Source organism: Apteryx mantelli, chromosome Z (genome assembly GCF_036417845.1).
Source record: "Apteryx mantelli isolate bAptMan1 chromosome Z, bAptMan1.hap1, whole genome shotgun sequence".
Taxonomy (NCBI): domain Eukaryota; kingdom Metazoa; phylum Chordata; class Aves; order Apterygiformes; family Apterygidae; genus Apteryx; species Apteryx mantelli.
Genome location: NC_090020.1, coordinates 56,152,726 through 56,167,549, shown reverse-complemented (window position 1 = coordinate 56,167,549; position 14,824 = coordinate 56,152,726). Strand labels below are relative to the sequence as shown.

At 42.4% G+C, this 14,824-nt stretch overlaps 1 protein-coding gene across 2 annotated transcripts in view; it reads right to left on the bottom strand.

Annotated features, from left to right (window-relative positions):
* Nucleotides 1–2,105, bottom strand: part of EDIL3 (EGF like repeats and discoidin domains 3) — a 263,073-nt gene extending 260,968 nt beyond the window's left edge. For both annotated transcript variants that reach the window (XM_067315585.1, XM_067315586.1), the window contains exon 1: nucleotides 2,000–2,105. In XM_067315585.1, coding sequence (XP_067171686.1) covers nucleotides 2,000–2,066 — 67 coding nt within the window. In that variant the 5' untranslated portion in view covers nucleotides 2,067–2,105. The remainder of the gene's footprint in view (nucleotides 1–1,999) is intronic.
* Between the last annotated feature and the right edge of the window lie 12,719 nt (nucleotides 2,106–14,824).

Here is a 14,824-nt window from a genome sequence, read left to right as displayed (position 1 = left end):
TTCAGGGAGGCCTATCTTTGTACCAACATACATAACCAAAAAAACCCTCAACTACAACACCCACCTACCCACCCCTTCCTCCACCTTTGCTGTTCTTCAATGGTAGACCTAAAACACTGATCAGGAATGAAATATACAACTTAACTTCAATCTGCAATTCGAATTTACCCAAAAAGAAATGAGAAAAGAATTGGCCACTGCAGAGATGGCACTACCATAGGTTTTCATTATATATTCATTATACTCCTCTATATGGATGGACTAATAGGCAAGTAATTTCAAAAAATGCACAGAAAGTTTTGTACTCTTCAAAAACAGATCTCTGAAGAGTTCCAGTTACTTGCAGTGCTTACAATCATCATAACTTTGAGAAGGTCTATTAAAATTGAATGTTATGACAGTGAGCAAAATTAACCCACTATATCAGACCTGTCGAGCAGCATTTTATTCAGCTTCAGCATAAAAAAAAAAAACAAAAAAAACCTCTATACAATTTGGTATGTTCCTTTTTGAAGCCCAAGGACAAACCTTTAACTAAACAATTACAACTTAAGTAATTGCAGAACGAATGGATTCTTTCTTCCTATTGCTGTAGAAAATCTATAAAGTTCTCTTTGTTCAGAAGTAACCTAAAAACATTTCAACATCATAGACTTAAATGAAAAAACGTCTTAGATGCGCACCGTTCAAAGTCTTACAGAAGCCCAATGCGAAGTATTTATGACATGTCTAGACTTTGTCAGATACAGTGTCTTTTGCTTAAAAGACTTCAGGCATAAACTGCAGGTACAAGGACAGATTGCATAAGCTATCACATGCCCACTGCAACTGGGTGAATGTTATTGGATTTTGAGAAGCCACCATGATGAATAATTTAAGAGCTAATAAAATATTCAATTTTACTGATACATCGGTTTCATTTAAAAATAATAAAAAAGAATAAAGACGAAACCAGCTCTCAAAGTTAATGAAATTAGCCCGCCACTCATTAGGATAACAGCTGCTCTACTAAGCTTCGGGGAGATACAACCAGGGCTGACTAAGAGAGGTCTCTGACCCCGAGAGATTTGCTTCTTGTGCCACACGGCAGGGCGAAAACAGTCTCTGCATAAGGGCACCGCTTGCAGGTTTGTCAGTCCCAGAGGACGGAGAGGCTCCCTCCCTCGGGCGCCGCCGGCGCGGGGGACCCCGCGGGGCTGCCAGCCGCGGGAAGGGGCCGCTCCGCGGGGCGCGCGCGGACACCCGGACGCAGCCCCCGCGGCCCCGCGCGCCCCCCGGCCGCCCGCCCGCCGCCGCCCCGCGCTTAGCGCACCCGCTGCCTTATCAGCCTGCCGCCGCCGCACGGCGTTAAGACCGCAACAAGATGAGCCCTTACAACTTTTTTTTTTAAGGAGAGCAGGGAAAATCCATTTATAATACGCCGGGTGAAGTACGGATTTTAAATAAGAATAAAGAGCGAAACTCGAATAGATCTGAAGTTGTTTTTTCCTGGGGTTGAAGGGGGGGGGGCGGGGGGAGAGATGGAGAAAGCTGTATTCATGTTTTAGATGAAGACTGCCCTAGTCAGAGGGAGGCAGAAAACGGGGAGACTGACAGAGCTGTTCATTACTACAGCAATACTAAAGCCCCCTGGATGTGTTTGCAAACTGTTCCGCGTTTTGCAGGATCTTCAGCACCGACCTAGCCGCCTCCGGATTAAAGGGAAGACCGGGAGGGGAGATGCGGACAGCTCTGCGAATATTATTAAATCTTCCCAGCCGCTCATCTGGATTACATTTAAGCTCTCACAGCATTTCTTCCCTCACTAATTAAGCGCAGTTTCTAAAAAGAACAAGCCTGAGGACGGCTCTCTCGCCTTACGATTTTTAAAATGCAGAAGCAGGTAATTTTTTTTTTGGGGGGGGGGGGAGCAATCCCGCGCGGGACGCGCCGCTGACAGCCCCCTCCCCGCCCGCCCGGCCCCGCGGCAGCCCGGCCCCGGCGCGGGCGCGGCGCTCACCTCGGGCGCGGCGCGGCGCCGCCAGGCCCCCGCAGAGCACCAGCCAGGCCAGCACGGCGCGGCTCATGGTCCTCCCGCCCGCCGCGGGGCGGCCCGCGCCGCCTCCGCCGATGCCTCCGCGCGGCGCGCAGCGGCCAAGCGCCCCTCCGCGGGCTGCCTCGGCCCGCGCGGCTCCTCCCTAGCAGCGGCGGCGACGGGGACGGTATCCCGGAACAGGGCGGCACGGCGCGCCGAGCAGGGGCCGCCGCCGCGCCTCCACCATGGCCGGCCGCCGCCGCCGGGCTCCGCTCGCCGCGCCGCGCACCAGCCGCTCTGCGCGCCCCGAAGCGGCTCCGGCGCCGGCGCTGGCTCCGGCTGCGGGGAGGGCAGGGGAGGGGAGGGGAGGGGAGGGGGCGGGGCCGGGCGGGGCGGGGCCAAGCGGCCGCACCCTGGCGCTGCCCCCCCTACCCCCCCCGGCTGCGCGGTCGGCGCCCCCGGGATTACGGAGCGGGCGGGGGCAATGCGGTTCGCAGGGGTCATTTTGCCCTCAAACTTTTGCTCGGCAGCTGTCAAAGGCTACCGCTTTGCTCTGTTGCAATTGCCCGTTCCAAATGCTTCTTAAACGTGCAGATATCCCAGGAACTTACAAGATCCTGCTGCCGGGGGGTACCCCGCAAAATTTAAATGTTTGTCTGCCCAGCGCTGTGGGCTGGTGAGGTAGATACCACTTTATAGCAAGGAAATCAAAGCAAGAATTAGGATTACAGAAGCAGTACAAGGTGGAAGAGAGAAGTGTCCTGTGTCAGGAACACTGCTCAAAAAAAAAATAAAAATAAAATCTGCCTATGTGTAAGAGTGAAATAGACACTAATCGTGCAGTGGGAGTGAAAAGGATCTTCTGACATTTTATTTGCATCCCCTCTGCATGCCCTCACAGTATATGAAAAAAAAAAAATCCCCAAATCCCATATCAGATGTTAATCTAATTGTTGAGTGAGAAGAACACATTATGCTGTTAAAAAGCTTTTCTATTCTGAATCCATGACCAAGCTTTGTGCATGATAACAAGGACAGACATAACAGGTCATTTCCATTCTTAATTCTGTGAAGTCCTCTAGTCTGTTGGCTATCATTTCACAATAGTTTTCAACATTTCATTTTATAAGCCTTTTGTCTACCATTAAATGCCTGTAAGTACCAGGGTGACAGCCCTTCCCCTAAAGCTCTAATTTTATTTCTGAGCTTGCAATTAAACACATTTTTCTTTGACATTTTAAAGATTTCAATTTCAACATATTGGATTGTCAGGAGAGAATTAAAAGGATCAGGCTTTTTGTATTGGTTAAACTATTCAATTCTGAGAATAAAGTACCTTTGTATGGTACACCCAGAATCCCAAAGCACTTTATACTTGCACTCAGAGCACAGATACACACACCAAGCTCTTGCTTCAGCCACCAGCAAAGTCCAAGCCTCTCTGCTGGGATGCAGCCACTGTCTAGTGGTGCAGAGTAAAATTAAACAGTAGGTTAGGACAAATAGACCAAAAAAACAAAAAAAAGTTTCCTCTACTCTAAGGAAACTTGCAGTAGCAGAGAAGCGTGGGCTTGGGCCCAGCATATCTAGCTGGATATACAGTAGCTGGGAGAATTCACCAAAACTTTACTCTGCCTTCACTGCTAAGCCTGCTAGCTTAGTTTATCTGGCAGCACTTATGTGGGCTACAGCTGTGCCTTCTCTTTGCTGCACTAGCACACTCTGCGGTTACATCACTACTTCTACAGCAGCCTGGATTTTACCCCTCAGCCTCCATGCCAGAGATCTCCCGAAAGAGCTGCTATCTGAGAAGAAAATACTTTTTTCTGGAGGGTTGCTTTACTATCAAATACAGAGATAGCAGGATTTCAGGAAATGTTTACAAAGCTTCTGATATTAATGCATCATTTCTCCACAATGGTGCTAATTTTACTGCTTATTGTTTAGTTTACGGCCAAGGATACAGCTGTCATAATTACAAGGCAAGCTGCACTTTAGCTGCTGTGGCAGCCCAGTATGCATGCACCCCCATGTGGCAGGCTTGCCCCCCCCCCTTTTTTTTTTATTATTTTCCTTGAGAGAATAATCCCGCAATGCAGCCCCTTTATTTCCCCAATTAAAATAAATCAGAAGGGCCTAACTATGTTTGGTACTTGGAAGCCTTTTTCCACCGAGATCCTATGACTAGCAGCTGATTAAAACGACACCGAAATAGCTTCTTCAAAGCAAACATTATTTATTCAGCCAAAGGGAATGAAATGACAAAAGGCTTTTATGTTTAGTTCTTACCTAAGGTGCAATGCTTTTGTGTTTTCACATTTTGAGTAATCTTACTCAGCAAAAGTCTTTCCCTCTCCCCACCCAAGAGCATCAGGCTGCTCCTGTAGCTTCCTTGGTGCCCCTTTCGCTGGGCTCCTCTCTAAATGCCGCTTCCCCTGGCTCACTTGCCCATGTTTCGGGAAGGATCCGAACCAAGCAGGGGGTCCTGCTGGAGGTCCCCTTCATCCAGTGCCTCCGTCCTGGCAGGGGAGCCTTGCTCAGCACAGGGCAAGGCGATACCCTGCCCAGCTCGGGGCCGCGAGAGCAGCTCTGAATTGCAGAGCCTTCTCTCCTCCTAACACAAACATGGCCACTATTCATAGCAACATCTTTATAGTACCAATTTTCTAGTATTCGTCAGCCAAACCTATTTACAGCACTAGCAAAAGTTATATCCAAGACTCCTATTGTACGGGCCTGCGATTCCTCTGCAAGGCCTCAGCAGTGCTGTCACCAGAGGCTGTAAAGGCAGTTGTTGGGGCTGCAGCGTAGCACAGCGCTCCCACCTGGTGTCCTTCTTTGTCCTCTATTTGAAAATGGTGGATTTTGTTGTTTGTCCTATGCCATCTTTCTTGAAGCAACTGCCTCACTTGACTGCGGGAAACCTGCCTTCCAACTCTACCACCACTTATGAATATTATTGGTATGCAAACCTATTTTCTTACAGAAAACCCCAGCACCCCAAGGCATCTTGAAGGTTCTCTTTCCCTTACTTGCTTACATATCTGAAAATCCTCAGAGACTGTCCAGCAGCATAGGAGCTCAGCTGGAACAGGGATGAGGTGGGAGTGGAGTGCATGAGCCACTGCGGCTGGAGCAGACATCCTGGTGAGTGGAAGCAGAAGGGGCACATCACATCACACTACACCACACCTTTCTGGTGTGGGACCATTCCCTTCCCCGAGCAGGAACCCTCATGTAGATCCTTGTAACCCACTGATGATATTTCTCACTTTTTCTTACATGTTTTAATATGCATTGTATTTTAATATTATATTTTTATATTTGTTTTAATATTTATACGGAGTGCACAATCCCTCCTCGTGTCATGGTGTACTTCCTGTTCTAGGATTCACTGTCAAAAACATGAAAGGCTTAAGAAGTGCCAGATATTAATACCTTATCCATCCTGTCTTCCTTTTTTCTTCCATCCATGGCTTTAAGATAGGAAATGAAGACCTCTTTGCATTTTCCAAATTGCTTCCACATTTCAGGATAATTTTCTCCTGGATTTTAATTAGCTACACTCTAACACCCAAATATTTATTTTACATGTCCTGCAATGTTTACTGATCACTCAGTCAAGAAATTTTTTGCATCTAATTTATTTAACATCCTCCTTCCAGACAGCCAGCACTGTTTAACCCGAGTTTGTGCCTAGCATAATGTGGCACAGCTTCCGCAGGACCGGGCGCAAGTGCACAGCACCGGTGCTCAGGCTGAGGATCCCTTAGCCTGTTGGCCTTCTGTAGAGTGGAGAAACAAAACGACCGTTACCTTCCAAAGGGAAAACACAACTTTGCCAGCTTCTCTGGAGACAGGCAGGCGCTATTCCCCAGCCAGTAATTTCCCATTGTTCCTTCACCTTCTCTTTATTGGTACCTTACTTTTCCTTTCCTTTCACTCAGTATTATTTCCTGTCCTACCTCAAATGCTTGAATTAACCCCTTGAAGTCATGCAGCACAACATCAAAGGGAAAAGCTGACAGCCATTACAAATGGAGGCGGCAGTTTGCCACACTGACCTTAGACAAAAAGCCATCAATAAAGCCACGGCAACGAATAATTGTAATGCACAAGAGGAACATATTTTTAGTATAAGAATCTTAATAATGCTTAAAAGGACATAAGCTTTAATACTTGTTACACAAAAGGTGAACCAAATAACTCCCTTATGTGGTGCAGTAATAAGAAAAGCTTATCTTTACCACTGGTCAACCTCTTGCCAATTTTAGAAGTCAGCCAGTAAACATAAATGTAACCTGTGAATTACTCTAAAGCACCTTAGGGTATCTTGGATACCAGCTTTGCTTAGGAGATTAGCTTTATCCCAGACGCCCATCAAAGCACTGGCCAGATTTGAGCCTTCTTAAAGTGAGAGACCAGACAGGCTCTGAGTCCAAGGTGTGCAGATGCAGATTATGTTGCTACCTCAATTATAATTAAGGCTATAAAAAAGCCACTGCTGCACTCAAGCAGTATTTCTTTCCACAATGTTTTCTAAATACGTGTATTTTGTTCATCAGGGATTTGTCATACACCATTCACCATAAGTGGCTACTCTGATTCTGTAAGTCATCATCACATATTTGCCTCAGAGAAAAGAATATATACTATCTCTATCACCACCACAGGAATACTGCCAAATTCTCGTTTTGGTTGTCACTGCCTCTGCGAAAGGAAATTGTTCGTTCTTTTGTCTCTTCCCAAACAGAGTCTGATCCTCCATTCCTAGAACGTGCAAGGTTTCCAGTTAAGTCAACAAGATTTTTTTGTTGTGTAAAGCATGGAAGATCCTTATTTCCTCAAACCTTTATGGTTCAAAAGAAGTGTCATGTAATGCTGCATCAGAGGAAAGTGAGAGAAGTGGCTGTGGGATGCAGGAAAACACTCAAACTCAATGTAAAAACAAACAAACAAACAAACAAACAAACCAAACAGTACTTTTTCTTTCCCCCTCCTATAGCATGAATGTTATCTTTCAGACTATTTGCAGAAAGGAGGAAACAAAAATCAATCAATCAATCAATCAATCAGTGCTGTAAGTGTTTTGGATTCTCTTTCTTTTATCGTGGAAATGAGCTTTCACTGTTTGCAGAGGACAGATATCTAAGAACATCATTCAATGGTTAAATGTCTGAGTGCATTTAAAAATGAGTAGGGGGGCTTCGAATTTGGAAGCAAACCAGTATCTTGGTGATCCTGTGATGTTGTTTTCACATGAATGAAAGCCCTTTGGCCACAGGATTGCTGGGTACCCAGGACAGCTTGAGGAGAAAGATGGGCATCCGGAGCGTCCATGGCATCCCCATACTTTGCCACCTCCATCACTAAATAAAATGCTTCCGCACCCTGTAGTGAAGGGTAGTCTGGCATCTCAGATACTGCGTTTCTTGCCCTCGGTGGCTTGCACCTCCAACTAGGCTGCCTCCTGCTGCCAAACTCCTCCTGTACTTAAAAGCAAATCAGTCAGCAGGAAAGACACCACCCGACTGAGTAAAACTCACTTCCTGACGAAGCCAGCTTAACATGCACCTCTCATTTTTCCGTTTGTCGCTCTCACTGGCACAGGGTTCCCGTTTTCTCCACTCGCCCAGTGGATGCCACCATACTTTTAGCTCTTGTAATAGCAAAGGTCGTTCTGCCCTGCTTGTTTGTCCTCCCTTTTATGACAACGGTAAATCCTTATTGACAGCATTAAATCATTATCAAACACAGATCCCATTCTAAACAGCTGTTTAGAGAAAAGGGGGAGGTAGTTCTTTGAAATCTGTGGCAAAGCTCCCCCCACCACCACGTCAGATAAGCCAGCTGTCCCAGACCACTGCACCCTGAGCTATTGCAAAAATATTGTCTGTGAGGCATCATCTTTCTTCTACCACTTCCTCTGGATATTTTACATTCCAATCTGCAGAAATCCAGCCTCAGCCTCAAATGAGTTTGATCAAGTGGCAGTAATGCCTGGAAATACATAGATTTCAAAGACTGCAATTTATATTGCATGGGAATGAATCCTCAGTTTCTACACACTCAGTTCATCCATCTGAAAAAGGAGCTTCTTTGATTAAAATAGAAAAATACTCTGTATTTTGTCCAGGTTTAATCTCTTTGTATCATAAGAATGCTAGGTCTTCTTTTGAAAGCCATGAGCAGAAGAAACTTTGATTTCACATAGTTGCTTTCAGCCTCTTCAGGTGCACATTGCTCCTGAACTGTTACTCTCAAACTTTGTGCCCAGGGGGTCACTCAAAACTGTTCTCTTCACTCAGGACCCCATGTCTCCTATAGCAAGGATAAAGCTTAGCTATAATGAAACACTAAAACATAGCCTAAATATAGCATTAGAAATAATTTTGCCTCTAGAGATAGATTTAATTGCATTTTTTTTCTTTTTTTGTGTGTGTGCTTTGTTTATTCTCCCATAGGAATAAATTCTCTTTGTTCCTCTTGACATTTGTTACTCTCAAGTTTCTGTCCATTGTTTTGAGCCTGTGCTCCAGCTTGTTGGCCCTCTGCTCTGGAGGCAGCAGCAAACCTGAACAGTGAAAACTTATCTAAGCAACATCTGAAAAGAATTACCAGATAATGTATTTCATGTCCTATTTCACAGCACAAGGGGTCACAAAAACATAGAAGGGAGGGCTCTTCTTGGTAAGGATATAAGAATGTGAGTTTTCTAGGACGGCAGACCAGACTCTTGATTCAGCTTCACATTCTGCTGCCTGGGATAAAAGCAGACATCTGCAAGCGCTTCCCAGCTTGCTGATCGAAAGCCATCGGCCTAGGGCATCCGGGGGCAAGCAATGCAACCAGGCTGTGACAGGAGGCAAACTCCTCAGCACTGATGGCTGGGGCCCAGTACAGCTTTTTGGAGGCAAATCTGAAGTTCCTACCTTAAGGAATTTAATTACCAAGTTTATTCTCGCTGCAATGCAACATAAATGCTGAAGTTGCAATTTTGCAAAGTTAAGGGTGTTGTATAAAGGTCTGCAGTTCACTGTTCAGATTACAATTCCAAGACACAGAGTTTGAAAATGAGCTACAGGGTTACACCACCAATGAACCTGGCAAAAAAGTTTATTTCAGATACCTCCAAAAGATATTTTCATCCTAGCAAGAATATTCTTTAACCATTTAAACTGTAAACCCACAATTCTTTCAGAGCATGAGGCTGCCTTTCCCTATATGTTCGGTTACAGAACAAATAAGAGAGATTTTTTTAGTTTTTATTCTGAGAGAGAAAAAGAGAAAAGAGATTGAGACCATAATTTTTAAAAATTCTTCTGTCTTTCAGCACTTATATCGCACAGTTAGTTTTAACAGCTCTTTCACACTATATTCCAGAACCCAGGGGAGGAACCACTAAATTGCAATAAAGTATTTAATGGAGTTGTGCCATCTGCATTTCAGAGACTTAACTGCAAACTGAGCCAAAGACCTTGTGATTTCAAAATAAGAGAGTATTATTAGAGTCAGAAGACTTTTGACACCCAATCTCTCATGGTGGATGCATTTCAAATCAACATATGTATCTACAGAAGTTTTTTACTGCTGGTTTTGTGTGAATTAAGCAGATACAAGACCTCCAGGTATTTTGAAAGATCATTATTGAAATAAGAAGATGATAAACTGAAACACAGTATTTTGTTTCATTTTCTGATGAGCTGTCAGCCTATCATGACAGTTTATAAACTAGTTATAAGTTAGGTCGGAATTTGGCAATGTGAGAAATTTCAGGAATACTTGTATGTCACTGCAATGAACTGACAGAGTCATCTTGTCTCAATGTATGACAGCTTTTCTTTTACCATGTCACATAAAATTATCTCTAAGTTTTTTTTTTTGAACTACCTCCTAGAGATGGTGTGTGTGTTATAAATTGATAATTCATCAAAAAAAAAAAAAAAAAGTTGACAAAAGGAGACGCATTAGTTCCAGTTAAATTTCTGAAATTTTTCATGTTTTCAAGATTTTTCATGTTTAGCAGAACATTTTTGTGCGATGCCAAAGCAGAAAAGGACACGCTCATCTAAAGAACAGACACTCACAAGACTGTCCTACCCTTTCAGGAGGTAAGTGATATAGCAGTCAAAAAACATGGCCTGAGCCAAGATACTGAGATTCCCATCCATACTCTGACTCAGGCAATACTTCCCACCTCATCTGGCTTTCTTGAATATCAGTTATGTATCTTGACTGTTTCCTGCTCCTCATGGGTGCCTAGCTTTGGTTCTCATGATGATTTTGAGAAGTTTTCATTTTGTCTCACCAATTTTGTCTTTATCCACAGTCAAAACGTGTTTTCCAGACAGCTCTAGTAATGGCTAGAGGTTGAAGCCCCACTGCATTAGAGTCTGTATGACTGTGCAGTAATAACAGTCCCTTCCCTGAAGGAGTCTCACTTCAGATTATGGCGGAAAATACAACACACAGGAGAGAAAGTCAATGGGAGATCCCAAGAGCCAGGATTAAAATATATATATATATATATATATCCATGCAGTTTTTTTGCTATTTGCAATATTACGTGTTTGAGGGTACAGATCCCCTCAGTCTGACAGCTGCACCAGCACAGGAACCTCGCAAGGACAGTGCCGGGTCCTGCGAGAGTGGCCTCGTCTCTCCCGGTGTTGCCATCAGGGCATCTCTCCCTGGTGGAGGCAGCGGCTGCAGCACTGTCCTACCCCACTAGCCACCCACTCGACTAATAAAAAGAGCTGCATTAGCAAAGACAGAAAAAAAACTCATAAAGCAAAAAGTTATTTAAGTATAGGCTCCTAGCACAAACAATGTTTACAGTATCACAGGGTGAGCACTTTGATCATATTATTCAACACAATTTATAATGCCTTATGTATAAACCATTCTAGTACAATAGAAAAGACCTAACATTTATATTTATGTATATTTAACATGAAGTATTTTCTTTCTTCCAAGGTTTTTATATATGTCCCTGCACTTATTCATTTAAGTACCTTGAAAGGCTTACCTGAGTGGCGTTTTTGTCACATGAGAGATTTTGCTTAATAGTCACAACTGCGAGTTTTTTCTTAATTGAGACCTCTTTAAAGGGTAATTTCCATTCTCCATTTTTCTCATTCTGGAAAAGCTTCCAATTTAAGAGATTTTTGTACAAGCACATGACAGTAACTACTATCATAAAAGATATTTCTGCATGTACATTTTTTAAATGCTTTACTGAAGAATTAGAATTTTCAGAAAGGTAACTTTCTTTCAAGCCCTTTGGTTCTAGCATATGAAATAGGAGAGATTAATTACTGCTATAAAATGCAATTGATGTATAAAATACAGAAGCATATTATTTATCAAATTTGTTGTCAATATAAGCATTCAGCGATTTTAGTATCTTGCAATTTATTGTATTCTGTATATTGCATTCTTGGATATTCATACACCAAAAAATAGAACAGTGTCCATCGTTTCAACAATCAGTTTTTGTAGCTTTGGTAATCAAATATCCGATATTTGGAACACTGTAACCACAGAGAATGAAAATATTAAACCTCAGATGCCCTCTTTTCATGCTGGGGGTGGGAAAAGAGAAGAAAGAGGCAGGAGTTGATAAGAATAGGCAAAGATACACTTTATAAAACCATTTCTGTCATTAACTTTGATAAACTGATGCTTTAAGATCCAACTTTTCAACCATCCATGCATGCAGGTAAGAAGTACCCTAAGGTTTCTTCTTCACCAAAAAAGTTTTTTCATTCTACGCAAGGTTTAAATTCTCTTTTAGTATCCTCACAGATCAATATAAGAATATTTGTATCTGAGATGCAAAAAAACTTCTGACCTTTGAGCCCCAAGAAATGTCACATTCTATCAGACTGATAGAAAAGAAACCTACTTCAATGCCAGACTTCACATTTTTCTTAAAAAAGCTGCTTCTGGCAACCCAAAGTCTCTAGAGATCAAAAGGGTGGCCCAACCCACCTATCCTTCAGAAAGCTTTTTTTTCCCCTCCTGTTTATTTGGGTCAGCAGATGGTGTTGCTTTTTTATTACAGGGTTGAAAAAGAAAACCTTTTACTGAGATACAATGAAGCAAACAGTCATCAGAGATACAAAAATTGCTCACGGACTCCATCCACTGTAGTCTGCCAAAGCTGAACTTCCACGTTCTCACTGCACAAGTTTGCTACATCTGCCTAATTCACACTATCTGGAAGCAGTGACAATCTGAATAAGTAGGTTTTTTTTTTTTTTTTTTTTTTGAGAAATGATAATAATTTGTATTTACACCTAGAGTGATCTAGCACATTCAGTTCAGACTGCAAACACACCGAGAGCATTTTTTGTTAAGGAAAATGTAAAGTTTTAGAAAATCTAGTACTTAAAGGCTCCAACTGCTAGGTAGAAGTCTTCCCTGCCATCCCAAATTTTATTCCTTCAATCTGTATTATTTCCTTCCAAATTCCTCTGTCCTTCAGTTTTTATTCTTTCCCCAGTCTCTCCTTTTCCCCAATAGGTACTCACTCTAAGCAAAACGACACATTCGATTTTCCCTGACCAATATTTCTTAGCCTTTTTTCCTGAGGAAATAAGACTGCTGGAAGAATATGCTCTCACTGTACTCACAATATATATTTTTAAACCATTTTAAATAGCTTCCGTAGAAGTGCAGCTGTTTGAAAGATGGATGGGTGTCCCGACACACAGGGAAGGTCAGTGGCCAAATAGAGACTTTTCTCTCTCGGCTGGCAGATAGGCGCATGCGCAGCTCTGAAATAGCCGCCGCTCGCCCTGCGGGGAGATGGAGGAGCAGAGGAGCACAGGGCTGAGGGCTGAAAATGGAAGGGAGACAGAAGCACTGTGTTGGGGAGCAGAAATATTAATATATTATTGCAAGGGGACGACCTGAGGGTATTGCAGTGTGGGTCCGTATTGGAGCACTGAGATTACCATGGCTGGGGCATCATGCAGTTATCACAGTAGATTTTGACCAAAACACACACACGTAGAAAATCAGGCTTGATTAGTTCTGCTGCTTACAGATTTTTATTATTTTTTTAAATATAGATATGTCTTTAAAATATATATAGCTTTTAATGAAATAGTCTCTCTTTTATCCTTCTCCTGAGAATGAAAATTATATCAAATGTAAACGTATTTATTTGTTGTAAAAATGACACAACAAACATTTCTCTCTGTCACGGCAATATACACAATAAAAAAGGACAAGGAGGAGCTATCCATTAGCCAAGCTTAACATGAACACTTTGATTACCTGCTAGAAATATACATTTAGCCAGTGTTTAAAAAAGATTAAAATAAACTATAATGTATAAAGTCTGGGATATCAGCTTTAATAAAAGCAGTAGACGCTACTTAACACAGCTAATTAGTGTTTACTAGAATCAATAGCTGGCATTCTACCTGAACTGTAAATGCTTTTTGTATTCAGTTTGCAGCTTGTTTTTGATACTATCATCTTTCACTTCCACCCATTTTAAAATGTTGCCCATTGAACTCATTCTTTTTAAATGGTCTCTTCATACATTTCAACTTAGGTTGATTCTCTGTGTCTTTAGATTTTCTTTGTTTCTTGCATAAGGGAGAGAGAATTCACAAAGGTGTCTGCTGGAGCAGAATTAAATTAACCTAACTATCCCTCATTTGTGGTGGCTATTTCAATCATGAGTGAAAAAACAAGTGAGAAATGCAGGTCTTTCCTCCCAGAAGCATGAACAACCACATACCCTCTAACTTTTTTATCCTGCATAGTTCTCGTAAAAACTGTTTAGAAGTTGTAGTTGTTTAAAAAATATATTGTTGCTATCTTTTACTTGTTAGTTGTGTAAAAAAGTTGATCTTAATAGGGAGAAAATAAGCAGCTGTGAAGCACCTGCAAATTATCTAAGATCTCTATCCATCTGACAAAACCTTTGTTATATATCTAACATTATGTGCTGGGAATTGTTACACTGAAATACAGTAGATTTCGATAATACCTGAATACAAAAACATACAGGTTCCTGTGTTGGAAGCTGTTGTAGAAAGGACAATAAAGGGATTTCTGCCTGCAGGACCCACTTACATTCCCTTACAGGAGCTCAAGCATAGTTCTGAATTAAAAAAGGAACATTTTAGATAGCTCTTCTCCCCAGTGTTATCATTTTAACAGAAACGATATCCTAAATGTTAAACATATAAGTAAGATACCTTAAATGTAAAACATTTAAGTGTAAAACATTTAAATGTAAAACATTTAAATGTAAAACATTTAAGTAGTGCTGAATAGTTAATAGGTCAGGTTTAGTCAGGTTGCGAAACCTATTTTTTTTATAAAAAAAGCAAGAATCTCTTTTCATGGATATTTTACAGAAAACTAACTTAGTTTCCAGGCTCAGTCTTTCCGTGTTTTGTTTCTGAAGTAGCACAGTCCGATTTTCTCCATCACTGAGATGCTTACAGACCTGCCTTCAAGGATCATAGAGCACCTTCAGAAAACAACATAACAGACACTCCTTAAATGCATAAAATACATATATAATGACTATTGCTACCCAGTTAAATATTTTCCATAAACATTTTCAGTTCTTTTCCAGTTCTTTTCTTTTAAGCTTGAATTTTAAGGTAGCAGCTCTCAAGAGCTGACTTGCACCTGATCCCCATCCCACTTTGCACCCCTGGTGCCAGGCCGCGAACACGGGAGGGTTTTGGCCGTGGCCAAGCCGGAGCGCCCCGGCCGTCCTCCTGCACGCCTCCCCCAGGCCCCGACTGGCGGGGCTGAGCGCACAGCAAGGGCACC